We start from the raw sequence: 25,043 nt of genomic DNA on the forward strand, positions 1-25,043 counted from the left end.
TTAAAAAAAATTACAATATTTTAAAGGTAAACTAAGAGTATAATACAGAGCTATCACTCAGACTACAACACACTTAAAAATATACATAAGCAGCATATGGAATATATCTTGACAATTCTATAGTGTTAGTCTGGTACAGTATTAGTCAGAGGTTAAAAAAAAATATTTCTACATGAAGTTGGTTTGACCACCTATATGCATTCACTGCGTACTAAAGAAAGCGTGCTACTTCCACAAACAGGTAGTTTTTGGAGTCTCCCAAATATATAACACTTAACAAAAATCTCACATTAATTTAAAGCTAATTTAAAACCCTACTTCGCTTAAAGCATAAATAAGTATTAGTATAAATTGCCAGTATGAAACTAAAGACTTACAAATTGAAAGAACAAAGCACTTTCTAATTTCTACTGTGGCTATAACCAAGGAAGCAAATCTGAACTGCAGCTCTGGGGACTTGGGGGTAGGTGTGTGCTCATGTGCACACACATCTTGTGTGTATTTCTTTGGAGACGTGCAATGATGCCTGAAAAACTATCAAATGGTAAAGGATAGCCTAGACTTAGTAAGTAATTAAACAAAGCTTAAATATTTCAATTTCCTTTCTGCAAAACATTCTGTTAAACTGAACCAAGCCAAACTGTAATTTTGAAAATAAAAACTAAAACCTAGAAAAAGAATTCTATTGTCATGAGCTTAAGAACACAAAGTTTCTTATTCTGTTGCAAAGGCCATACAGTCTGGTTTTCCACATTTCTCTATTATTTTTCCTACTTCGAGTACTATTGCTGCTCTTTTCAAGGAACATGATAAGATGCAGTTGCTGTCTAGTCTGGGATAAACACATGCCTTACTACCTCAAAACAAGAAAGAGGATTTCTGTGCGTGCATGCGGTGTACGTGCGTGCATGCACGCGGCCCCACCCACCCTTCTGTAGCTGGATAAGCTTATGGCCCACATCCCTGAAAAGCAGCGCTCTAGTACAACCACAGCAGGAAAGAGTCTCCAGCCATTCTTGAAGTCACGTAATCCTGCTTTGTTTGCCACAATTGTGACAATGAAATTAAAGCTAAGACAGATAGATTTATCACCCCATTATTAATAATGGCAAAGTTCAAGACTAATTTAGTTACTGTTAAGTTTTTTAAACATTAGAAAAATCTTGGCAAATTTACTGAGCTTACTGACGTTTATTAATACTTTACCCAACACAACTCATACTACATTTTATTTGACTGGTATAAATTTAGTTCAGTTATCAAACTCTACATTCCTACTTACAATTTGCCATCTTTGAATGAGCGAACGAGAATATTGTCTTTTTTCACTGCAATATCATCACTACAATCTGGACAAACCACCTGCAAAAATATTACAAATGCAAAGTTTAGAGAGAAAAGGTAAAAACAAGAGAGTAATAGTATATACCAGTGCTACTCAAAAAGCTTTTGGGCCCATTTCTCTTTAGCAACCCTAAGATGGGACCAACTGAGATCCCTCAAAACACAGGAGTGATGAGCTCCTGAAATTACTGAATGCATGAGTTCATGCTCGCTTCCTAGAGGGAACTGACAGCTGCTGCCAGAGATATAAGAATAGCATTCTGACGAAAGGTAAGTATCTGCCATGCCACTACAGCTTTTTATAGTCCTCATCCTAAAAGGACAAGAAATGCCACAAATACTGCCATTTGAGTTAGAGACTACTTCTGAAAACTTCCAGAAATGGCAGGCATGTAATCACAAACAGTTTCAAAACCAAAGGTTTACAGGATTTATGAAATCGAATTTTATAATGGAAGACTTGTAAGTCATCTACCTAGGAGAGTGCCTCGAGTACAAGTATTATGATAGGTTCTTTAATTCAAGAAGCAGACTAATCAAATCTAGCATTGAGACATTATTTTTTTGCAATTTTAAAAGCTATTTAAGTTTTGTTAAACCAGTTTTTTAATTAAAAAGCTTCAGAAATTTATTTTAAAAATATATCCCTATTGAATTTCCAGAGTTATAGAACAGAAAAGCAACCCTCTTCATCACTCATCTCTCTTCTCTCAAAACATGTGTAGTTCCCTGAAAGTTAGGAAAATTATGGCTGCTGTAAAACCCCAAGGAGGAGCAAATGACTTTAGCCATAATTTAGCCCAGGTAAATACCTCTTCTTACATCAACTGTTGCCTTTCGGTCTTAATTTTCCACCAAATACACAAAGATACTGTGTGACAAAAGCTTTTTTTCCCTCTTACATAGGTCACCAGCCATATACCATTGTAGAAGGTAAGTGATTTGGAAACAGGCTCTTATTTGCACAGGCTAAATATGAGAGCATAAGCTAGAGCATGGGCTAGAGCATAGGCTAAATACGCTTCTCGAGAGAAATAAAACTTAACAGCCCAAGTCTCAAAATCCAATGCATTCTACAACCTTCAAGGAAATTACTTTACAAACTACAACTTTCTAACTGAAATGCAGTTTAAGATATAGTTTGCAATACTGAGGTAAAAGAAAGTGATTCTCAAACTCCTAGCTCTTTAAAGATGGAGAAAGACCCTTCAGGTTTTAGCTATAGGTTTTCTAGAAGCATCAAGATCTTAGAAATCCATTCAGAGGTTGGAAAACAGCTTACCACAACCTCATCTAGTGCCTTTACATCAAGCAAGATCACCTCAATTTTGCCTGAATGCAAAAGAAACTCCACTGGAGTCATAGGAGGATGGAAGAGATGATCCTATGTAAACTCAATTTTCTGAAAATGCTGCAGGCAGATTTCCTCACTACAACTTCCAAAAGCCTTTAAGTACACATTAAAACTAAGCTATGCTATAAAGCTTGCTAAATCACACTCTTTGACATAAGAAACAACTGTCAGGCCTTTTTACAATTACAATTAGTCATTGTACTCACCACTTCCCCCCAGAACCCACAAAAACAAGCAAACAAACAAACTAAAAACACCCAACCCAAACATGAAAGAAGGATTAAAACAATGTCAATCACCGAGTCCTAACAGTTATTTTTACCAAATTTAGAAGGTCTACAGTTTTAGATTTGTAAGAGCTGTTTATAGGGCTGATATCCAAAGCACTCAGTCTCCACTACTAATCTTAATTGTTACTTGCTGTAAAGGTTTAGACTAATCCCTTAACTTCTTTTCACATAATAAACTTGCACAAAGTCCTCTGTGCTTATACACAAAGCATATCAGTACACATAACGAAGTAATGCTGATACACATTCTTCAGCATATTAAACCTCAATTTTCATTTGATTATTCACATAATTACACTTACCATAATATAAAGTTAATGCAAAATTTATCAGTAATAAAATAAGATTACTTTGTTGATACAGTAGGGTAACCTGCTTACAAGGTAAAATAGCTGAGAGGCATAGCTACTGGGGAGGGGATTATAACAAAAAGCCCACAAAAACAAAAAAATCCCAAACCAATATGATGCAGAGCTATAAACCTGATTACTAAAGTAAGAGTTAATCTAGGATAAGCTATTTTAGCGTTAACAAGCTTCACCCTCAAACTTTATCCCCCTACTGCTTCTCATTCATTGCAGCAAGCTTTCCATGAAGAATGAGCTATTCCAATCTTCATCTGAAAGCCAAAGAAATAATTCATATAACTTTGGAGCAGAAGCAACAATTCAGTTACACTTTAAGGTCTGACCCAAAGCTATCCTGAGCATCGCTCAAGAGCAAGCTCAGGCCTGCCATGGAAACTGGTATCTGTGATGTGCATGACCAGAAGGGCAAACCCAACAGCGAGACATAAAGCTGCTCAAGCGAGTTTCACAGACCACTTCTGAGTGCAGCTGGGAGGCAGGATATTGCATCAATCTTGATGACAGCTTTCAGTACAGAAACATCTCAATTTTTCTTGCTTATTACTGAAAACCTCTCTTAAAGCTATCTGCCATTAACATGGTATCACCTTGCTGTACATTCTGCCCTCTCCCTTGCTGTAAAAAAGACTTCAGTGACTCATTTTCTTCCAACAACTTCCCCAAAAGAAGTCCTGCTGGAAAGCTACTGGACTGCATTACAAGACACAGCAGGTGACAAGAAGAGAGCTACAATTGAGAGCTATTGCACGTACTAAGAACAGTTAAGTGTTACTGTATGGCATCTTTTCAAAAGCAGAGCACAAGTCTTCCTGAAATTAGACAAGTATGCTAAGCTTTCGTTACCAGAGACCAATTAATCAAATATTTACAATTAATAATAAAATAAAAATTAAAAACCATGATACCAGAAGGTACCACATATAGAAATACATTAATTTCCAAATATATCAGTCAGTCTAAATGCAATCCCTATACTAGCTGTGATATTTTGTTAGAATTTTATTTGTTAAAAAATAAGTCAGAATAAAGGAAGAGAGCAAGTATTTGTACTGAAAGGCTACAATGTAATTTTAAAGGAAATTTACTGTCAATTCTCCACTACCTATCATAGTGACCAAGAAGAAATATCTGATTTTATTACCAAATGTATTTATATTGAACCTTGAAAAATAATGTCTGTGTTATCGATAAACTTCCCCTCTCTTTGTACTTTATATTTTCTCCTCAATAAAACTCAGTAATTCAGAAAATTGGCATGCAACAGCCTAGGAAAAAAGCCCTGAAATTTTAGTTCAATAGTATTAAACACACTGCTGAGCTGAAATTAGGTCAACAAGCTCTGGCTGTTTGGAAAAACTAAAGCCACATTAGCAATCTCTTTTTGCAAACAAATACATTTAAATATATAATATTTTCTGTAACTATTATGATACAGTTCAATTTGAAGAACCATATGAAGTTCTAACAAAAAAACACCAAAATGAAAAAACCCACACTTTTCTCTGGTTCCTAGAAAACAAAAGAAAGCTTTAGTAAATTATAATAAAGATGGAAACCCTTACCAAGGCTGGAAACCACAGAGCTTTCTTTTTATCCACACTGAAGCAGTCCACGCACACAACTTTTCCTAATAACTCGTCACTTTGTTTTCTATCATCTTCATCTTCATCGCTGGAAGAGGATGAAGATTCTTCTTCAGGACTAAACAACAGAAAGAGACTTAAAAGTCAACTATTCAAAACTTGCATATTATAATTACAGGAGATCCAAAGCTAATTGTCAAAGAGGCATGAGTAATAGCGACTTGAATTGTTTGTTAAGTGTTTTAGCATAAAAATGAATAGAAATGTTTATAATTACAGTATAGTAACAATTCAAATATTATAAACTCAGAAATGCATATTTACCAGTAAGACATGCAAATACTAAACAAAACACCACCATGCATTCACATGGAGGAAGATAAATGCATTGTCAGGGCATTCAAGTGAGACCAATTCTGCCCTACAGAAGCACTGTTCAAAAATACTGTTGCAGTTGTAGTTTTGGACCAGCGTCAAGTTAAACTGTTTTGTTTTTCCCTCTTAATCTCTCTAGGCTTTTACTTAAACGGCTGTTCTGAGAGAGGATAAATCTCTGAAGAAGAAACATCAGCTATAAAGATGAATGGCAAATAGAAAAAGACGTCTATTTATCTTTAAACAGTTCTCTAAAGAAGTGCAGTGAAGCATTTCAATGACTGTTTCAATTTCACATTGAATGTAGTGCTGGAATGTAAGTAGATGGGCAAAGGTGCAAATACATTTTGATTTAAAAAGGTTCTGGATTACTGTTTTGACTGTTCAAGTACAAAGTTGCACCTGTTTTTAACCATATGGGGAGTCTAAATGTACAAAACCAACTAAAATTACCTGCAACTGATTAACAAAAAAATAAAATAAAAAAAATATCAGCACTCTCGCCACTCTCTAGATCTTTTTTTACTCGTCACTTTGAAGGTTAATTCTCAGGAAATATACAGCATGTTCAATGAGCACAGGAAGCATAATTTTAAAAGCTACCTTCCATTTTTTACATAACTGCTTTTGAGTACAAAATTCAGTATTTACAAAAACCTCAGTTAGAATTTGTGTAACAGAAGACAACTGATGTTACAGTTTAAGGTAAATTATGTTTTCTTTTCCCCACCTTAATTTCCAGTGCTGATAAAGCATTCTCTTGGAATTTTTTTCCCTCAACACCTTTTTTTTTTTAAGTAATGGTTTCTTTTAAAATACAATATGAAACTCTTTCAGGCTGCTTTCTGGGGTTCAGTAATCTCTTGTGGGAAGAGAAAGAAGTCTAGGACTAGACAGAAAGCCAGAACTATTTAAGAGAGGCTACTTCCTAGCTCAGTTATGCCAGTATCTGCGCAATTTCTCTTTTTACTCAGTTAAGTCTATTAATTGTAAGATAAAGGGAAGTGCGTTGCTTCTGACAGGATAATGTCCTGTATAGTTATGGAAACAGAGAAAACAATGACCCAGTCACAGACACCAAGGATGTTGCAATCATGTTCTCTGTGGTAATACCAGCTTTTTCATTCGCTACAGTACAAATTAGTAAGTCGGTAATTTTATGAGTAAATTCATAGCACCTCTACATATAGAGGGCAACATCTATTTCAAGCTATCAAAAAGAGAGCAAAAGGCTAGCCCAAGCACAAACCCCACTACCACCCAAAAACTTTAACCAAAACAAAAAACAAGAGTAAACAAAAAAACCCCACCCCCCCCCACCATACACACATTAAAAAAAAAAAAGAAACCCCACAACCCACCCACAAACAACAGAGAACAGTCACTGGATTACTTAACACCAGTTTATCAAGATCACAACTACTAATTCTGGCACCCAGGAAATCAAGTCACTACTCTTGAACTTGTTTTTTCTATCAGTAAACTTTGCTGGAAACCATAATAGAAGCAATGGGCAGAAACTGTTACACAGAAGTTCCACCTGTATATGAAGAAGAACTTTAATCTGTGGGTGACCGTGCACTAGAATTGCCCAGAGAGGTTGTGCAGTTTCCCTCACCAGAGGTATTCAAGAACCGTCTGGACACAATCCTCTGCCGTGTGCTCTGGGATGACCCTGCCTAAGCAGGGAGGCTGGTTGGACCAGACGACCCACTGGGGTTCCTTCCAATCTGACCTATTCTGTGATTCTATAATACTGTTCACCTACTTCTAAAAGCTCTCAGAGATCCTGTAATGAGAAACCAGAGGTCTAGAGGAGGATTCTGGTACCTTGTACAAAGACTTCATATCAGCTGGACAAAGACTGCATTGTAACGATTTTAGTTTGAATCCAACACATTCGTAGACGCTGACAGTCTACTACAGAGACATTTCTGACTACAGTTTAACATCACATTTCCACTTGTTACGCTATTTTTTTTGTTTTACTCAATAAAACCAAGAAAAAACTCTTGCCTACACCTGGTGCTATTTTAAATATTGATTACACGAAGACTTGAAATGCTTATACACAACAGTGTATATGCACCTGACTTTCAATCTGAGTGCTTAACAACATTTTTCGTCTGGCCTCCTGTTTTTTGAATAAGAGAAGCCCAAAGATACAAGTAATAAAACTCCGCACACACTGAAAGCTTCAGAACTGAATACGCACAGCACAGGTATCAAGATGTTTAACTTACATATGATTGGATCTCCTTCCTCTGTTTGTTTTCTTTCCAATAACAGGAGTCCCAAAGTGTTCAGGATTGGTGAGCGGAAGCTGATCTAATGTCTGTTGAAATGTAAAAATATATATGCACACACATAAAAAAAACCCTGGCATGAGTTATTCTCCAAACCACATAGTTCATAAAAGTAATTTTTCAACAGACTTTCTCATTACAAAAGAAGTACAGAAGTACATCATACATGTCATGCTTTGATTTTAAAAAAGCAATGTGTTTTGTTCTGGGTTTTTTTCAACACTTTCTCTGCACCTCTGAATAACTGACTTCTGTCCAAAACACACAGATAATTCTTCCCAGAAGTCCTGCCTTTGGACCGTTAAAACATGGAGAAGTAAGTATCAGGTATTCTGCCAACCTGGGATATTCCATCTCTACTGGATGAATTTTCTGTACTTCCTATCATTTAGACTAAACATCCAATCATCTACTTAAAAATAAACAAAGGTCCCCTTTGAAATGAAGCTGCAAGATAACAGCAGCAATCACAACAAGTTAATTGTATTTTTTGTTAGTAATTCATAATTTGATATGAGGGAGACTCTAAAACAATTTTAAAGAGGCTGCTATATTGATAATTGAGAGGGTGCCAATTGATGCTTTATCAGCATCAAAACAAAAAGAGAGGGAGAGAAAGAACTTTCCTTGTTCAGGGAGAATGCTTCAAGAGAACTCATGGATGTGCAGTATCTTCTGCCTCTAAGCCTGCTGTTAACTGTTTAAATGATAAACATTCCAGATTTGAAGGCTCCTGGTACACAAGAGTTTTTTGTACAGCCACTTACTCTCGCTCTTTGAAAGAAGGGAGAAAGTCTTCCAAATTAAATACAATCCTCTGACTTAAACTTCTTTGTTGTGTATTGATTTTTGAATGCATAACACCAACAAGAATCTCAAATGTATTCTGTACCAGAGAACTAACATAGGGACAATAAAACTGGCTTCTTAAAATCTGAAAATAAATGCACAACTACTTCTGAGTGTGATGGACATCCTAAAAGACTCTACACCCCACACTTGGGAAGGCAGAGATGAAGCTAAAGCAACATCAGAACAAGAAAACTGTGGGGCACTGGCCTAATTACAAAAGAAATTTGAGATGCAATTTTCCCTGCTGAGTAGCTGTGCAATCACGAGGTAATTATTAGAAATGCACAACATGTGTTTCATTGAGGGCTGGTGACAATTAATTGCATATCAGTGACTTTTGGCAAAACATCAAAAGCTAAGACAATAAAAGTTGATAAAATAGAAAGTAGCTGTCACCTGAATATATGGTTTCTTTGAATCTGACAAAATAATACAAATTATTCTACTTCAGCCAAACAGGTCACAAAGCAATATATATAGAGTAAAATTTTAAATCTGCTTACTATAAGGTAATACCCCTGAAACCATATTAAAATAGTCTTTATGGAATAGAAGAAATCTAATCTTCAGTTGTGCTGATCATTAATAACAGAGCTAAATGAAGGAACACCACAGTCTTTAAAATTTTTGCGTTTATATCTGAATCCAGATTTAGGTATATAACTAGAGCCCCTTCTTTACATGTGTTTAATCTTGACTTCAGATTCTAGAGGGTACCTGAATCTTCACGAGAACGCAGTACACAAACAACAAGCTCAGCTGACTACAATAATAACATCATATTTATGTAGAGCAAAAAACCCCGTCTTCAGTAGCTGTCCAATAAGCAAACATGTTTACATAAGTCTGCCCACCAGTCCAGACTGTCTTACATAATACGAAGGAGTAACCCTCATTCTGAAATTCCAACTATCTGTAATTTGCTACAAATGTGTGCCTATTTTAACGGGCAAGTCACCTTTAAGTCATGAGCCAGCTTCAAAATACCGATAACTGTTGTCAAATTACCAAATAACAGCAATTAATTATTGGCCTTTTAAAAGTATTCATCTTTCAGGTTTATCAACTATTACAAACCTTGATCATCTATCTAAAATCCAGCAGAACTGTGAAAAGAAGTACATCCATTTTTAATTATAATTTATATGAATTTTTATATTATAATTATATTGTGATCCCCCCCAATTAATACTTACAGATAATTTTTATACAAAGCAAAGCAGTTGTGTGATTGCAATTTTTTGTGTGATCTACAATCTGTGAACTATCAAAAATATAAAAATGAAAAAGATGAAATTCTGATTTTGCTTCTTAACTTACACAGTTTGATGAAATCTAATTGTACTTCTTGATTTTAAAAAAGAATAAGCCAGACCCTGTAGACTGTACTTTACACAACCCCCATTTTTAGCAGCATGAATGTACATAACATACTAAAGACTGAGGTACTAAAAATATCACTTTTAAATTTTTCTAAATAAAAACTTGTAATACAAAAATTCTTCAATTACCTCACTTTCAGCAAAATGTCTTTCTCCTTTTAAACACAGGGAAGAGCGTCTCAGAGTCTTCTCATCACCATCATCAAATACTGTCACCGGGGAACAAGTGAGGAAAGAAAAAGATTTTCTTTTTAAATCAAGATATTGTTGATTTATTTAGATGTTCAGAAAGAATGGGATATATATTCCTGTAGCTAATTCTTAAAACAAAGCTATACCTGGATAGATAAGGCTGCATATCCAGTAAAGCATTTCACAGACTGACCAAATACATTAGCTGCTGTATCACCACAGCTTGTATATGTTAAAAGGAATCTTTAGTAATCGGCAGTTGAGAAGATAAAAATTAAATACCCACTAGAATTCAAAAACTATTCTTCTAACATTTACAATTTTTACAAAACTTTATTATGTAACCAGAACTCATACAATATTCAAGTAGAAGCTATGCTTACTACAAAGAAACATAAATGGATGTTTACAGAAAAAAGTTACAACTTAATGTTATATGAAAGTTCAATGTCTTTCTCTACTGACTTCATTCAACTATGCTATAAAACAACAGTGATATCAGCCTAAGGAAGGTGACAACAGTCAAAGTGCTGACAATCATCAAAACCAGCTCTACTGACAGAACTGTGGAGCTCCCAGTTTCTAGACTTTTTGCCACCTCTGCTATCACTAGGTCAAGTGGAAACAAGTTCATAATACTGTTGATTCAGCTACATATATTATCTTTTTGAATCCTAAAATGCACTGCACACATTTAAGGTGGGGTCTTCAGGAGCTGATAAACTGGTCATATAAAAAGTAAGCTTTTGTCAAGTCTTCTTCAGGTATTTAACAGATTAAAACTGAAAAATTTTGACTCTCAGGCTTTGCTTGCACTGTTCAGTGAGACAAAAATGGATCTCTTCTTCCCTCCTGAACACTGATAATAATTACATTCTTGTCTCCACACTGCAGTGACCTTGAAGACTTTTGTGGGCATGGAAACAACACCAAGATTAGATTAAAATATTACATTAAAAAGTAAAAGTTTTTGCAATTTCGTAACATGCCTCTTTCACCTTCATTCAAATCTTCGCTTCTGTCCATCAACAGATCAAAAAACAGTGTTAGAAGAATGGCTGTCAGCCAGCAAGATCAGAGAGGTTAATTTTCAGCCATGTCTGGCTTTCAGATAGTGGGTGTTACACTCTTCAACATTTACTAATTTAAATACAAATACATAAAAAGCAACAAGATACAGCAAAATTCTTGACTAGTACTTGTTTGATATGAAAGAAACTTTTATCTAGTTCTGAGAATTTTTGATCCCTGTGTTAAATTCAGTACTGTTGATAACAAACTTCCACTCGTGACTACCATTCCCCAGACTGTATTATATACTACAGTAACTGCTGAACACTGTTCAGTGGTAAACTATCAGTCAGAGATGCACAATTGTCACTTCAACATTTGTTGAAAAATATCAACATCAAGAACCGCACACAAAACCACGTAGATTTGGAACTGCATCTCAAATGGTCAACACATAATTAAGCCCCCTCTCCGTTAAATGAAGTAGAAGGCAGCAGGTTCCTAATCCAGTTTGTGTTAATTAAGATAACAGTCTCCTTACATAATGAGAGATAAAAAAAAAATCTATCCACTTCAGGAGATAAGCTGACTACAGCAGAGGTAAACCTATTCAGAGCTAGGTAGGTAGCCACATTATGCGTCCTGTGCGGTAATCTGCCTGTGGCCTCTTCCCTGCCAGGGGGATTCCTAATCTTGTTCCATGAATACTTCCAAAGGAAAAGCTTCACCTCCCTGTAAGACGTGTGCGGCCAGCATGGCACATATGGTTGATTACATATGACATTCTGATCTAATGGAACATCCTGAAAACAACCTACTGAGCAGGCATACAACAGTGTAATGCATTTAAAATCATGTATTCTGAAACTGCAAGGAAAAGAGGAAAAAAGAAAGGAGGCAACTTATGTAAATAGTCACTTTGAATTCTGAGAAAGGGCAATGTAATGACAAAATCATGCAGAAGGGGTTTAAGACTACTTTTGAACATGCACAATTCTCCATTTTTAGTCAAGCAAACAATCCTACAATTCCCCCCCCATAGTAAACACAGAGATAAATGTTAAGAATATCAATTAAACTTTAAAAGTTTAATTAAAAAAGGTTTAATTAAAATCATATGAATGATGAAACAGTATCCAGTTACCAGGACTGGAATACCTTGAGCTCTTTGAGGAATTTTTACAGGACAGGCAGGGACACTTGCTGTATGTATATGCACGTGTATGAGTGTGTATTTATTTATTTTTATATAAGATATATATTTTTTTATATATGTGTTACATTTACAGCTTTTATACACATATACAAACTGTGCTATAGTCATTTTAAAAGACTATATAAGTTGGGATTTTATAAAAATTTAATTTGATTCTTATCGCCCTTTGGTAGGAAAGCAGTAGCATGAAAAAAAGACATGTAAACAAACCAATGTGCAATTTCTCATCAGACAACACCTTATGAATAGAAGATAGACAGGGATGCTCTTAAAACAACCTTGCCTGTACTTCATTGTTAAAAGAGTTCTCAAGCGGCCCTCAAATGATTATTACTCTCCAGATATGGCTGCAGTGGCATATATGGTCTGGAGTATCTTTTGGAAAGGTATTACTTCAGATCGATCTGATCCCTTCACAAAGTTTTTGACCAAATCATAGTAATTTTATTCAAAAAATCATTAACAACACAAATAATTAGATGCTTCTCAACAAGTGCTGGGACAACATTAGGTAACTGCTGGTTAAGATGCGTGCTAATTCTGAAGTCTGGGAAATGGCAACTATACCTTAAAGTAGAAATTTCATTCAGATCGGCAAAGTCATCACTGTCTATAAAGATAATTTCTGTCTCATTCCGCTCACCCTCCTGACAAAGATTATTCTAATCATCCACTGCTAGAGTCACTTCTCTATCAAAGTGCATTACACAGCCAGCAGCTGTGCTATTTTTACTGATTCTGCAAGGTCAACATGCTTTTGTCTACTTTTATCTACAAAATGTAAGAGTTGAGACTGAAAACCATACCTCTTCCTATTTCTCAAGCTCAGGATTTTTGACAGACATCTGCTTTGATTTACAGACTGCAACTCCACGACATCTACCTTCAAAATTTATTCTGCATGGATTCCTATCTTATTCTTCTTGCTGAACCGCTAACCTCACACTTTCTCAGAAACATAAACATACAACACACTTCTAACACCAGCTATACCATTTACTTCTTAAAAGCTCTCTTATCTGATCCACTTCTGTAATAATTACCAAAACACTATCTATAATGTTAATTCCTGTCTTTGTACCTCATGTTTCACCCCATCCTAACCCGATCTCTCTACTTCTCCAACAAGAAAACATGTATTTTTTGCAACTAGTTCTATTCCTTTCTAACAGTAGGGAAAGTTAAGTCTTTCCCTAGCTGTTCAACATCACTTCATCACCAACAACCCACAATATCTCAAAACAACTAAGTCTTGCTAAAGTTCTTTCAAGGTCTTCCCACGTCCCACTTATCTGCCCAGGAGAGGCTTATATAGTTTCTCAAGAATCAATAAATTTCCTGTAGTGCCTTTAAGACTACCAGTGCACAGACAGAATATATGTTATCATTCTACAACTGACCACTGACTTGGCACTAAAGAGTAAACCTACATGTATGAAGCCTTTAAAAATAAATCAAAAAACCCCACCTATATTTGTTCGAGGACATGTGGATATATCATCTATCATCTGAAATGTCACATTATAAAATAGGAAAAACAAATACAAAAAGACTTCTTATAAAAACAAGCTATGTCTGTTTCAACAGTAGCTTTATCAGGGCTAAGTCTGGAAGCAGGGAAAAATAAGCATTCCAACTTGTGTTTTAAAAGCACTTCTTTGCTTTTTTTTTTAAGGAAGTATGACAGCATACTTTGCTTCAGAATATTTAGTAATAGTATATTAAATTTCTAAGAAGTAGTCACTGATTACAGAACAATTGACTAGGTCTTTATTTGGTGTCCCGATTTCACACTGTGAGGGGTACAGTTTCTTATAAAAACCCAAAATAAGAAGTTTATTTTTGAGGGGTTTTCATACAAACTCTGAATACCTAAGCATCTCCAAAAAATCTCTCTCACCATGTTTAAGACATGTCCAAGTCACAGGCTTATTTTTAAGTCATGAATTTTATTCAAATACATAAACATTTCTCTTACCTACAGTGTACCAACTTGCATCTGTTAATTTGTTGATAACTGCTTCCTGGTATGTTCCATCTGGATTCTTCACTTCTACAACAGTTCCTACCTAAAATACAAAAGTCACTTAGCAATGGAGAGTTCTAAAACAGGCAATAAAGTCAACGCTTTTGTATTAGCAAACAGAGATATTTCTAACCTATTCCACATTAAATATAACATACTTTTTCAGTTTCACTTGAATGTATTTGTATCCCTCAAACTTCTTTTTCCATTCCTCTAAAATAAGGCAACTAACTGAGCTGATTATTTCCTGCCAGCAGGTGGGGAACAAGAACCAATTTGAGTGATGTCATTCTCTTGTATAAGAGCTTTCCCATCAAATCCCTCCAGCCGAGTTCTCAAAAGAAACAGTGACTAAAAATCAGAGCCAGCCATACTTCTTAGCTTTAAGGCAAAAAGAACAAAGAGGCTTGCACCAGCCTATGTTGCACCCCTTTTAACTACAAAGGAAAAAGCTAACATGCAGAGTACACCACCTCTAACTATGCAGCACTACCTTTTATGCTTTGTGATCCTATCTGGCCTGTGTAATAAGTTGAACCTTCCACTGTTACCCCATAATGTATATGCACATTTATGTCGAACACTGAAAAAAAATGTTTTTCAAAGCACTAGTAAAATATAAACCAAATTTATTACCTTTAAGGGACCCTTTATGTGGTCATCCTGCACTTCCACTGTTGAAGAGTCATGCCTAAAGGTTACCTAAAAAATATAATTCAACTGACAATCACTTGATACAATTGAGCAGCATAAGCACACACAAATATGAGTAGCCCTTCTCTTACTCTCATTTTACAGTTAGTCACCATACTCATTCCACTTGCTGAAATCTGTGTTTCCTTCACATATTTTAGAAATATGAGGGGCCAACTTCTTAGTCATCAAAATTTCTAAAATATTTTTTATCCTTCAGAATACAATCATTACCTCTAAAGGAAATGACGGACTAGAGTTTGTCAAAAACATCTAATGGTTTCAAAAGATCTCTGCTGTTCTGTTAAATGATTTGATTTGATTCTGTAGTACCAAAGCAAGAAAGGAGAAAGTTTCAAGAGTTACAAGTAAAACTTTAAGAAACATTTATATTTCAATGCTTTGAAATTTAACAGTTTTAGCACATATATCTAGCCTATGTGATTTTTTTTTTTTGTTTTGCTCATTAAAGCAATTTTCCTCCCTCGAGGTTGAAAGATTCACACAAGAAAAGTACAGGACACTGCTGTCAATTAAACAAAATAACAAACCAAATTGCCTTTCCATTAATGTCCAGCCTACACACTGAGAGGTAACTGGAAGGAAACATAAAAACAGCTAACCTTTCAGTCCTTCAAAACTGCAGTAAGTAAATCCCACAAACATTCCCAAGCTATTTTCTGATGTCATTCCCATAAAGACACATAAAGGCCGTGTCTTTAATCTTACACCTCCTGACCTCATTAAAAAAAAAAGATATGTATGGTAATTCAAACTTACGATTAAGTTATCTGTACCAGATGCTATAGACATTCATCTTTCATTTCATTCACAATTAACTTGGTCACATTGAAAACCATAGGATCTTCCTATCAATTACATCTGAAGTTTTATTTCCACCTTGGTTTTAAAACTACAGGAAAATTATAGGAAACTAAGAAAATTCTGGCATTACATTTTATGTACATATGTACATTTATTAACACACACAAATGATGTTCTGATGTTCACCAGACCACACTCTTTGGTGTTAAGTATATGATGTTTTATTTAGTATTTGAAATAAGTAAGAATGTAACGTGAGACCCAGCTGTGTAACAGTAACTCTCAACTACAGCAATCCTACATTAAATCTCTGGACTTGTTGGAAGAGTGTACCCAAGATTATACTCTCACTATTGTTAGGAGTTTCACTGTAGCATGTAGCAATAGTAAAATTTCCTTCAGAACAAGAGTATTCTCCAATATCAATTCTCCTACTTAGCCTCCTTAGGAGAAGATTTTAAGAAGTTTTGTAAACCCTGAAAGGAGGAAAAAGCCAAGAACAGCACTACAGCCAGGACTAAGGGATTCTATTTTGACAGGCTGATTAGTAAACCAATGCACTAAAATGCTTCACTGTCTTCCAGGTGCTACTTCAACAAAACAGTCATCTCGTCTACCTTCTGTTAGAACTACAGCAATACATAATAGTTGTGAGAGTATGTTCTCTTTAGAACACCTGTGTCATCTCACCTACTGATGGCAAATACTTTCTGTCCACCACACATACTTTGTAACCTAAAGCCAGACAAAGGATTCAAGCTAGGAATTAACTGAGCAAAGACCACTCTTCTGAACTTCATCCTGAGAGATACAGGTATTTAATTCTCTCTTGGGGAGGATTTAACTAGAAAGCCAAAGTTCAGTTAAGATGCAAAATAATCTGAAATCTAGGGTTATCACTGGCTCACTTACTTTCTGTGGTTATCTTACATGTATTTTACAGCAAAAAGGAACTCTATTCAAAACCAGGAGCCAGCCACAATGTACTACGATGACAGGTAAACAAAGCAATTGCTATAGTGTATTCCAGAAGTGTATTTAAAGATCTCTTGGGGCTTTGACTCTTTGGGGGGAGAAGATTTTTGATATCAACAGTTTTTGCTTCTTGAGATAGTCATATGTGCTCAAAAAATACTGGTTATTAACAGAAATATTCAAACTCCAAACTTAGTGCGACACCACTAGCCTTTCTTGAAGCTAAGAAAAGTGATTTTAGCATTTGATAGTAGTGGGCTTTAATTCCCACAGTATTTACCAGTGTGGAACCTTTTTGTCTCAGGCAAAAGATTAAGACGCTCAGCACATCATGAATCCGGTTAGACTCAGTTGGAATTTCCCTTTTCTTCACTGTCCTGAAAAGACAGCCCTGGTAAGCCCTATTACAGCAGATGTTTCTCTTGTTTCTGTTTAATAAAGACCTACACAGAAAACAGTTTCTTCTGAAACTTCTGTGCAGGGTGCCCAAATACAAGTGGGTGTGGATGATGGTGCTAATTGTTTTAGGAGCAGCTGTCAAAACAAACTGGCTTAAATAGCTCTCTGGAAAAAGCTGTAAAAGACCCGATGAAGTGGACTAACACCCTGGTAATACCCGAAGTCTTGCCCTTTAGTCAAATTTGGACTGCCTTCAACACTTTTCATAAGTCCAGGCAAATCTTAAGTTTTACTGCTTTCCATGACAAAGTGTGTAAAATGCAGTTACATGTTATTGTAAAATTCTGTACCATGTACAGAACTTGCCAAAAACCACTAAACCGTGAAATACAGTACCTATGGATACTGAAATTGTAAGTAAATAGCACCTGCAAGAAGCTGAATAAAGTTTTTAAATTATGCTGGTGGTGGGAAGTTATTGTGAAGGTATCCCTTCAAAATATTATAGGAAGCAGAATTCAACAAAAGAAAACAGGTAAAAGGAGAAACAATTGAATGTATTTTACTTTTCTGAAGATTACATACTTCACCCTGAAAGACTTTTGTTGCCATCCTACTTTCTCAACAGAGCACCTAGTTATAAAACTTAAATGAATGCTTTACACCAAAATCGACAGTATGAAGTTAACTGACTTTCCTTGTCCTCTAGTAGTTCTAGAAAACTAAGGCATAAAATGTACTGGGGCCAGAAGAAACTGCTAAACAAGTGGAAAATAAATGTAGCAGATAAACTACCAACTCCAGACAAAACACACCTAATAGCAAGAATCTTTGTTAGAACTGAGGAAAGACTGCATGTGCCAGAAAGAGCTAAAAAGACTTTGAGAAAAATCAAAAGGTCAGTGTTAAGTTTAAGGAATACACATTCCTGGTGGAGAAAAGATAATGTAAACAGATACTGTTACAGCACTTACACACAAATATCTAAACCACAAATCACACTACTCTACAAAGCAACAACAGTACTGGGGCTGAACTGCCCTAAGCAATACAGTAACAGCAAAGACACACACATAAACTTGAATCCAGAGGGCTTTAGGCACAATCTCCACAATTAATTTACAGTAAAAATTCTATTTCATGTCAAGATCTTTCTGCAAAATATTCCAGTGACAAAACTACAAGTAATAAACTCACAAGAAAATATTTAACACTGAATAATAGCAAGTGGCCATCTAAGAAGGCGGACTCGAAGTCCCACAAAGAACTGAAATGAGTTAAGATTTAACTGATCTAGGCACAACACAATTCCTGTACTTAAATACTGATGCATAACAGCTTAAATAGCAATACTTAGCTGCTTAAACTCAATGGTGCTTTAAAGCATAGACCAGCTGATGCTATTAAGAGTTAAGACTAATGAAATGAAAAAACCACTAATTTGCTCTTTTGTCAGATTTAAGACTAAAATCTTCTTGATGTATTTAACATTATTATTAAACAAGTGACAATCGTCCTTCTCAGCAGGGCTTTTGGAGAGCACCTGCTCTCTCTCTCTCTCATACACACTATAGGCAAAAATCAGCCATAGCACGAGGGCAGATTCAAATAATGTGCAACAGTTTATAGTGCAGACTCTTCAACAACAGGTTATCATCACACACAATTCACACATTTTTCACTTAAATTAACAGTAGATATAAGAAAAATATTCTGCCACTATAACTGTTGCAGAGCAACAATCTAATTTATGTTTTCTAAGTGCTACTTGCTATTTGGTAGGACTCAATATGCCAAGCCTTTTTCGGAAGACAGCAGAGTTTCAGCTTATTCCTGAAGCACTATCTAGTTGCCACTGCTAAATGGCAGTGACCTGTGCTCTCAAGTAAACAAAACCATTTTAAACCTACGTTGAGTGGTTTTAGCTATTTTCTGGTAATTTTCTGCCGTACATAAGCCTACATTTGTCACATTTTAATCAAATACTTTAAGGTCAGCCTACGGCACTGAAGGCCACAAACACTCGATGCAAACAGATGACAAAGCAGTGACAGAAACAGAACATATTTAATTGTGTGGGAGTGGGGGAGCCCCACCCCTCCCAACAATAATAAGCTTACTGTTATTTCAAAGACCGTACTGCCAGCCTCTAAGGAAAGGACAGCCTTTTCGCTGGCCTGAGACTAAAAAGAAGCTTCACATTGTGCCATTTTGAACATGAATGACTTTCCCCCCCCCTAAAAAAAAAAAAGTGTTTGCAGGAAAACCACATACCTTGACTTTGACAAGCCTTTTTGCTGTCTTGATCTTGGCTTCACAGAAGGCTCCTCTATACTTTGCACTCACATCAGTGCCCACTGTGAGATAGGGAGGCTCATCAATGGCCTGGAACACAAAGTAAAACAACTGCTTTTTAATTGCTGACCACTGGCAACACAGCTGCTATGTCTCGCAGGCTTTTGTGGACAGAGCACTAAAACCAGCCCAATAAAACTTAATCTGACAGCATATGTGTATCATAGCAGTAGAAACACAGAAAACAACACTAAGCTAAACAATGAATATAAATACAATCTCATAATACAAATATATAATCTCATTATATAAATATAAGCTCATAGATATAACAAACTGATATCACAGTTATCTACAAGAAGCACCACACAGGCTTCCAACCTCTGCACCATTTGAAGACACAGGAGATGACCAGTTCTGCTGCAGTGGTGAAGGCCAAACAAGAGTTTTAGTTTCTCCTTTAATTGCCTCAAGACCTGATAAGTCACATGACACTGATGTTTATTTCCCTTAAAAAATCAAGGTTCATTTTTCAGTAGGAAGTAGAACAACTCTGAAGAGATTTCCCTCTTTCACTTTCAAATAAAGTAAATTATAAAGCTGGGCTCTCATCAGGAGAGCAGCCCAGCGGGAAAAGTGCAGTAGGCAACTGACAGAGACTAAACACAGAGTGAAGGTGAAGGGTCCAGACAAAACACAAGGTTCCTTAATACACAACAAAGGAACAAGTGACACCCAAATAGGGAAACAAGAAATAGAAGAGGTGGGAAATAAGTGGTGCAGGGAGTAGGAGGAGACCATGGGTCGAATACAAAGTATATAGAGTGAGCTCATGAAGGTGTTCATTCAAAGGAAGCCCATTTTCTCTCACACAACCTCTCCTAACGTTATCTGTGGGAGGAGATTCCAGATAATTGAACCACCTCAGTATCACCTAGTAGACTGTTGGTCAGAGGAGAGAAGGTAGAGGGTGACAGCAAGAGGAGTGAGGTTTATTTCCAAGAGCTGCAAGTGTTGATGGAGCCCCAAACAAGAGCTGAGAGATCTAAGCCCTTGTCTGCACCACATCATGCTCCTGCACCCCTATGGATTCAGACACAGCTTATGAGAGGTAACTCTGGCACACCCAGGCTCTCTGTGGGAAGAACACAGAGATAAATCTTCACAGGTATCAGAGGTACTATTTGAGACTGAGGTGCCTGCACTCAGCATCAGGTAATTCCCACTGGCAGCCTCCAGTTTCAATACATCAGAAGTAAAAGCATGGAATTATGTACCTGAATGCTTCAATGCATGATTTTTCAGAAATTTAAGTTCTGCAAAATTTGAAATTGAGAAATATGAGATACTACAGGGTTAACTCCGTATTAATGTTTTTTTACCTTGACTCTGTTCCAGCCTGCCTCTCATTGCATGTAATAGAATATATTTCTGAGTACTATAGAACTGTTATCAATCTGCACTAAGATCATTAGAAACATGAAAGTTCTAATGAACCCACCACCCCCCTCTTTTTCTCTCTCTGCATGCATGTACGTGACTGCATGCAGAGTAGCAGGACATGCCACACTATAGTAGTACTATATCCACAAACACCTATCTGTTCCTAATCCAGGCTTAATAACCATAAAACTCAACTGAGATTAACGAGGAACCTTAAGAGTGCTGGGATTCTGAAACTGATTCCCTCCTTGCTTGTCCAACAGTGCAAAAGTACTTGCCTTCAAGTCAGGTTGCAATGCTTTTCTCTTACTGCACTTGGAAGGATGCTGAAAGAGGGACTCAGATGATTCTAGTTAGTACTCTTACTAGAGTGAGCCAGGTAGTGGCTGCTTCACACAATATAAATCTGAACACAGGAAAGCAACAATGTTTTCTCTTGCAAAGACAGTAAAACTAAGAGGGGTGCATCCCTCCTGTTCCACCATACTCTTTACTAAATAAACTCATTCACCACTACAGTGTTTATATTCTCTCATGCCAGTTCATCTTCCAAACTTAAAAGAAAGTGTGGAGTACTGAGATTACTTTAACAAGACTGACAGATTCCAGATGGGTCCACGCAGATGCACACAGCTATTATTCTCCTACGAACAAAACTTCAAGAGCTGGTTGTGTCAGTATCAGTCTATACCTCCATATACAGCCAAATTATCACAAAGACCAATCCATAATGTTAAGGTGAATTTACATAACATAAAGAATGCTTTTCTTTACTGCTATTGAAGATTAACTAAAAAAAAAAATACTAAAAAAAAATTCTAATAAAAAAGGTGTAAAATTCTGGGAACCAAGATAATCTGAAGTTCTGGTCTTTGACTGGAAATTTATGGCAAAGGAACAGGCAAATCAACAATCAAAATTTAAAGAGAATTTAAAATTCTTATTAAGATCATAATTACCAGTATAGTATCACTACTCTGATTTATTCTTAACAACTTCTTCCAAAAAGAATATTCATTTGAAGAACAAACATATGTAAGACTTAATTTCTGTTACTAAAGCAGACGTTCATTTCAATGTCTAGCCTACATCTTTTGAAATTACTCTATCTCCTTCCACTGGAATTAGTTAATATTTACCGCTGTAAAGAATTTCAAAGAATAGCAAACATATGGACCATTTGATTACCACTGTAGGTATGTTTACAAGAAATACAGTATCGGAGTGGCTTTTGAGAGAAAAATGATGAAATGCATTTCTTTAACTACCACTATGAATCATTATACACTTTAAAACAGCATACAAAATCTTCACGGGATACATACTGGAATTTTTTCTGCTGTTTTATTATTCTGCTGAAAGACAAATTACATGGGCTTTCAAACTCCCCCCCTTCCCCCAGATCGCAACAATTTTCAGTGACAAAATCACTTAACTGAAATTTTCAAAATACTTCCCTCATTCTGCCTGATAGTAACAGCAGAAAGTGATAAGTTTAAACAATTAGCAAAATGTGATGCATCACAGAGAATGCAAACTAGAAAAGTAAACAGTAACATTCAAAGTCCGGCATTAATTTCAGATAATTCTTATCACAACTTTGTCATTTTCACCAATTCTGAGACACATGTTCTCAAACAGGTTTTATTCAATTCCACCAACATTAGAGAAAGATTTAAAAATTAGTATACAGCTACTTTTACCTTGCTGTTATTCCTTCACTGCTTTGTGCTTACGTCATTTAATAGATGTCCTTATACTCAGAGTGAATATATGTTTGCCTGTTAAATTTTGACATGCTTTCTCAGAATTTGTTTTTATTCTGGTTTTGCTTTTCGGAACAGGTTACCAGGAAAAAACAGCACATTAAAATGCAGCTAAAATCTGATAATATAATTCAGTAATCTCAGGAAAGGTATTGCAAGCATACTGAAAGTATCTCAACAAGGAGCACTGCAGCAGTCTTTAAAGGGAAGAGGGAAACACAACACTGGACTACCCTACCACATAAAAAGTTCTGAGCTTCCTAAAAGTATTGAAGATATCTTGAGACATCTTGAAACAACTGTACTAGTCTCATATGTTGCTATCTCCAAATTTCTGAGCTGCAGTCTCAGCCTTCATTTTATTTTAAAACACGGTAATCTGAATTTGCATTTACAGTTTATATCTGAACATAATCATTTGCACTTTATAACTTATAGGTAAGAATTATTTTTTCAAAAGTATATCATGAACAGAAGTTTATTGATGGCTTTAACAAGAAAACTGAAAAGTATGTCCAGCACACACTGTCGTTCATTTATAATGAGATCATGAACTTCTTTCATTCAGAGCACACTCCAGGTTTCCTGTCAATGTTTCTATGTCTCTATACTCTCAAAAATCTTTCAGTTCACACTGGAAGAAGGAGAAAAGTGAAGCTGAGGGTGATATCTCAGCTTGTTCGCTTCGTTGTTTTACTATTGGCAGTAGACTGGTATTGAAGCTCTTCATGGAAACCACTCACCAAGCAGGCGCTTCCAAGACGGATCACTACTTTGTTTGCATGAATGACCGAGGCCGGGCTACCAGAAGGGGGGCCGGCTCTGCTGAGTGACACAGCGAGACAGGGATACCGGGGGAAGGCTGTACCCGCGGGAGCGTGGGGCCGCAGCCAGGCGGGGGGGACGGCAGGGCCGTTTTGGGAAAAGACCGGGGCGAGCCCTTCCTCAGCATCGCTGCAGTGGGTGCTGAGCGCTACCAGCGCCTCAGCAGCTCCCCGAGGAGCTGCGAACAGCCGGGTCGATCCTCCAGCTCTGGCAAGGCTGCCGGAGGCAGACGGAGCCCGGGTGATTTGTTTGGCTCGTTCGGGGCGGCAGAGGTGCACCAGCGTTTCTCCGGGGACCTGTCGCTTTAAGGGGAGGGGCCGGAGCCGGGAAGCTGCCAGAAGTTTCTGGCTGCCCGAGCCAGCCCCGAGCGCTGGCGCCCGCCCGCGCCCTCTCCCCGAAAGCGCCCAGGGCTCTGGCAGATTAAGCGCGGATTGCCGTAAACTAAATTTGTCCCCTTAAGGCGATTGCCTGGTAAATCTGCACGCAGGGCTTCCCGGGAGCCGGCCGCTGCTGGAGCCGAGCACTGGTAGCGCCAACTCCCAGGATCCGCCCGGTATCGCTCCCGACCCGGCACCTCGGCCCGGGAATGCTGCGAGCGCTGCCCGCCCTCCTGCAGTGCAGCTCCTCCGGAACGCCGCTGGAATGTGCCGTGCGCCGTATATCCTAAATCATCAGCCAAACCACTATAAAAATTTCTGGCGCTGTCTTGGGTGACCAAGAAGGGATAAAGAGGAAAAAACTTCCTGCAGTTTTGCACTTTCCATTAGGAAATCCAAACTAATGGGCAACCACGATGCTCCTAGTAGCACTTAATTTTGTTTTATTAGTGGGAATAGGATGAATAGTTTCTCTGCTATCTCAATTCACAACTGCTGTGCACGGGCAGGAGTTGCAGGACAAGCTGCCGCAGCTGAAAAGCTGGTTTACCACTTAAATAAGGAGCAGTCTCTAGGTGACCAGTCAGCAATTTCCACCAATTCAGTGGCTGAATTTTCTTTGGCAGGCAAAGCAGGCTGCTGGAAGGGTTCTGCTCCAGCCTTCAAGCTGATTATACCTGGAAGGACTGATAAATGGCTAGATGCCCACATCATAAAACAACCTGCACATCTTCTGAATTTGGACATTTACATTGGTTTTAATAGTTCTGGTCTTCCAAGTGTGAGGGAGGAAACACATGGACCTCTTCAGAGAACTATGGAATATACATTTTAGCATTGCAATCTAAACTGGTAGCATCATGCTTTTACGTACATTTAAAGGCTGTTAAAGAAGTTGGTTTTCCAGTATTTTTTTTAACAGATTTATATATTTTTCCATCTATGTGGGATGAAATCATCCTCACCCCTCTTCTTTCAACTGTGCTGCATTACTATATTCAAATTCCTTTGTAAAGTCTGTCATGCCATACAGCAGCTGATAAAATTGCTTTACACTGTGCTTTGCCTGTAAGCACGTCTAATACAGAGTGTGTGAATATATTATTTCTATCTCCTAATCTGTATTCCTCTGCACCACACACAGGA

At 37.0% G+C, this 25,043-nt stretch overlaps 1 protein-coding gene across 5 annotated transcripts in view; it reads right to left on the reverse strand.

Annotated features, from left to right (window-relative positions):
* Positions 1–25,043, reverse strand: part of ARID4B (AT-rich interaction domain 4B) — a 90,957-nt gene that overhangs the window by 39,370 nt on the left and 26,544 nt on the right. For 4 of the 5 annotated variants that reach the window (XM_017817552.1, XM_017817551.1, XM_017817553.1 and 1 more), the window contains exons 3-9: positions 19,466–19,576; positions 14,936–15,001; positions 14,252–14,342; positions 9,984–10,063; positions 7,558–7,649; positions 4,919–5,057; positions 1,283–1,362 (exon numbers count right to left, since the gene is read on the reverse strand). In XM_017817552.1, the coding sequence (XP_017673041.1) occupies positions 1,283–1,362; positions 4,919–5,057; positions 7,558–7,649; positions 9,984–10,063; positions 14,252–14,342; positions 14,936–15,001; positions 19,466–19,576 (659 nt within the window). The remainder of the gene's footprint in view (positions 1–1,282; positions 1,363–4,918; positions 5,058–7,557; positions 7,650–9,983; positions 10,064–14,251; positions 14,343–14,935; positions 15,002–19,465; positions 19,577–25,043) is intronic. The other variant, XM_017817555.1, reaches the window with a different exon arrangement.

Source organism: Lepidothrix coronata, unplaced genomic scaffold, assembly GCF_001604755.1.
Source record: "Lepidothrix coronata isolate B3197 unplaced genomic scaffold, Lepidothrix_coronata-1.0 Scaffold61, whole genome shotgun sequence".
NCBI classification, from domain to species: Eukaryota; Metazoa; Chordata; class Aves; order Passeriformes; family Pipridae; genus Lepidothrix; species Lepidothrix coronata.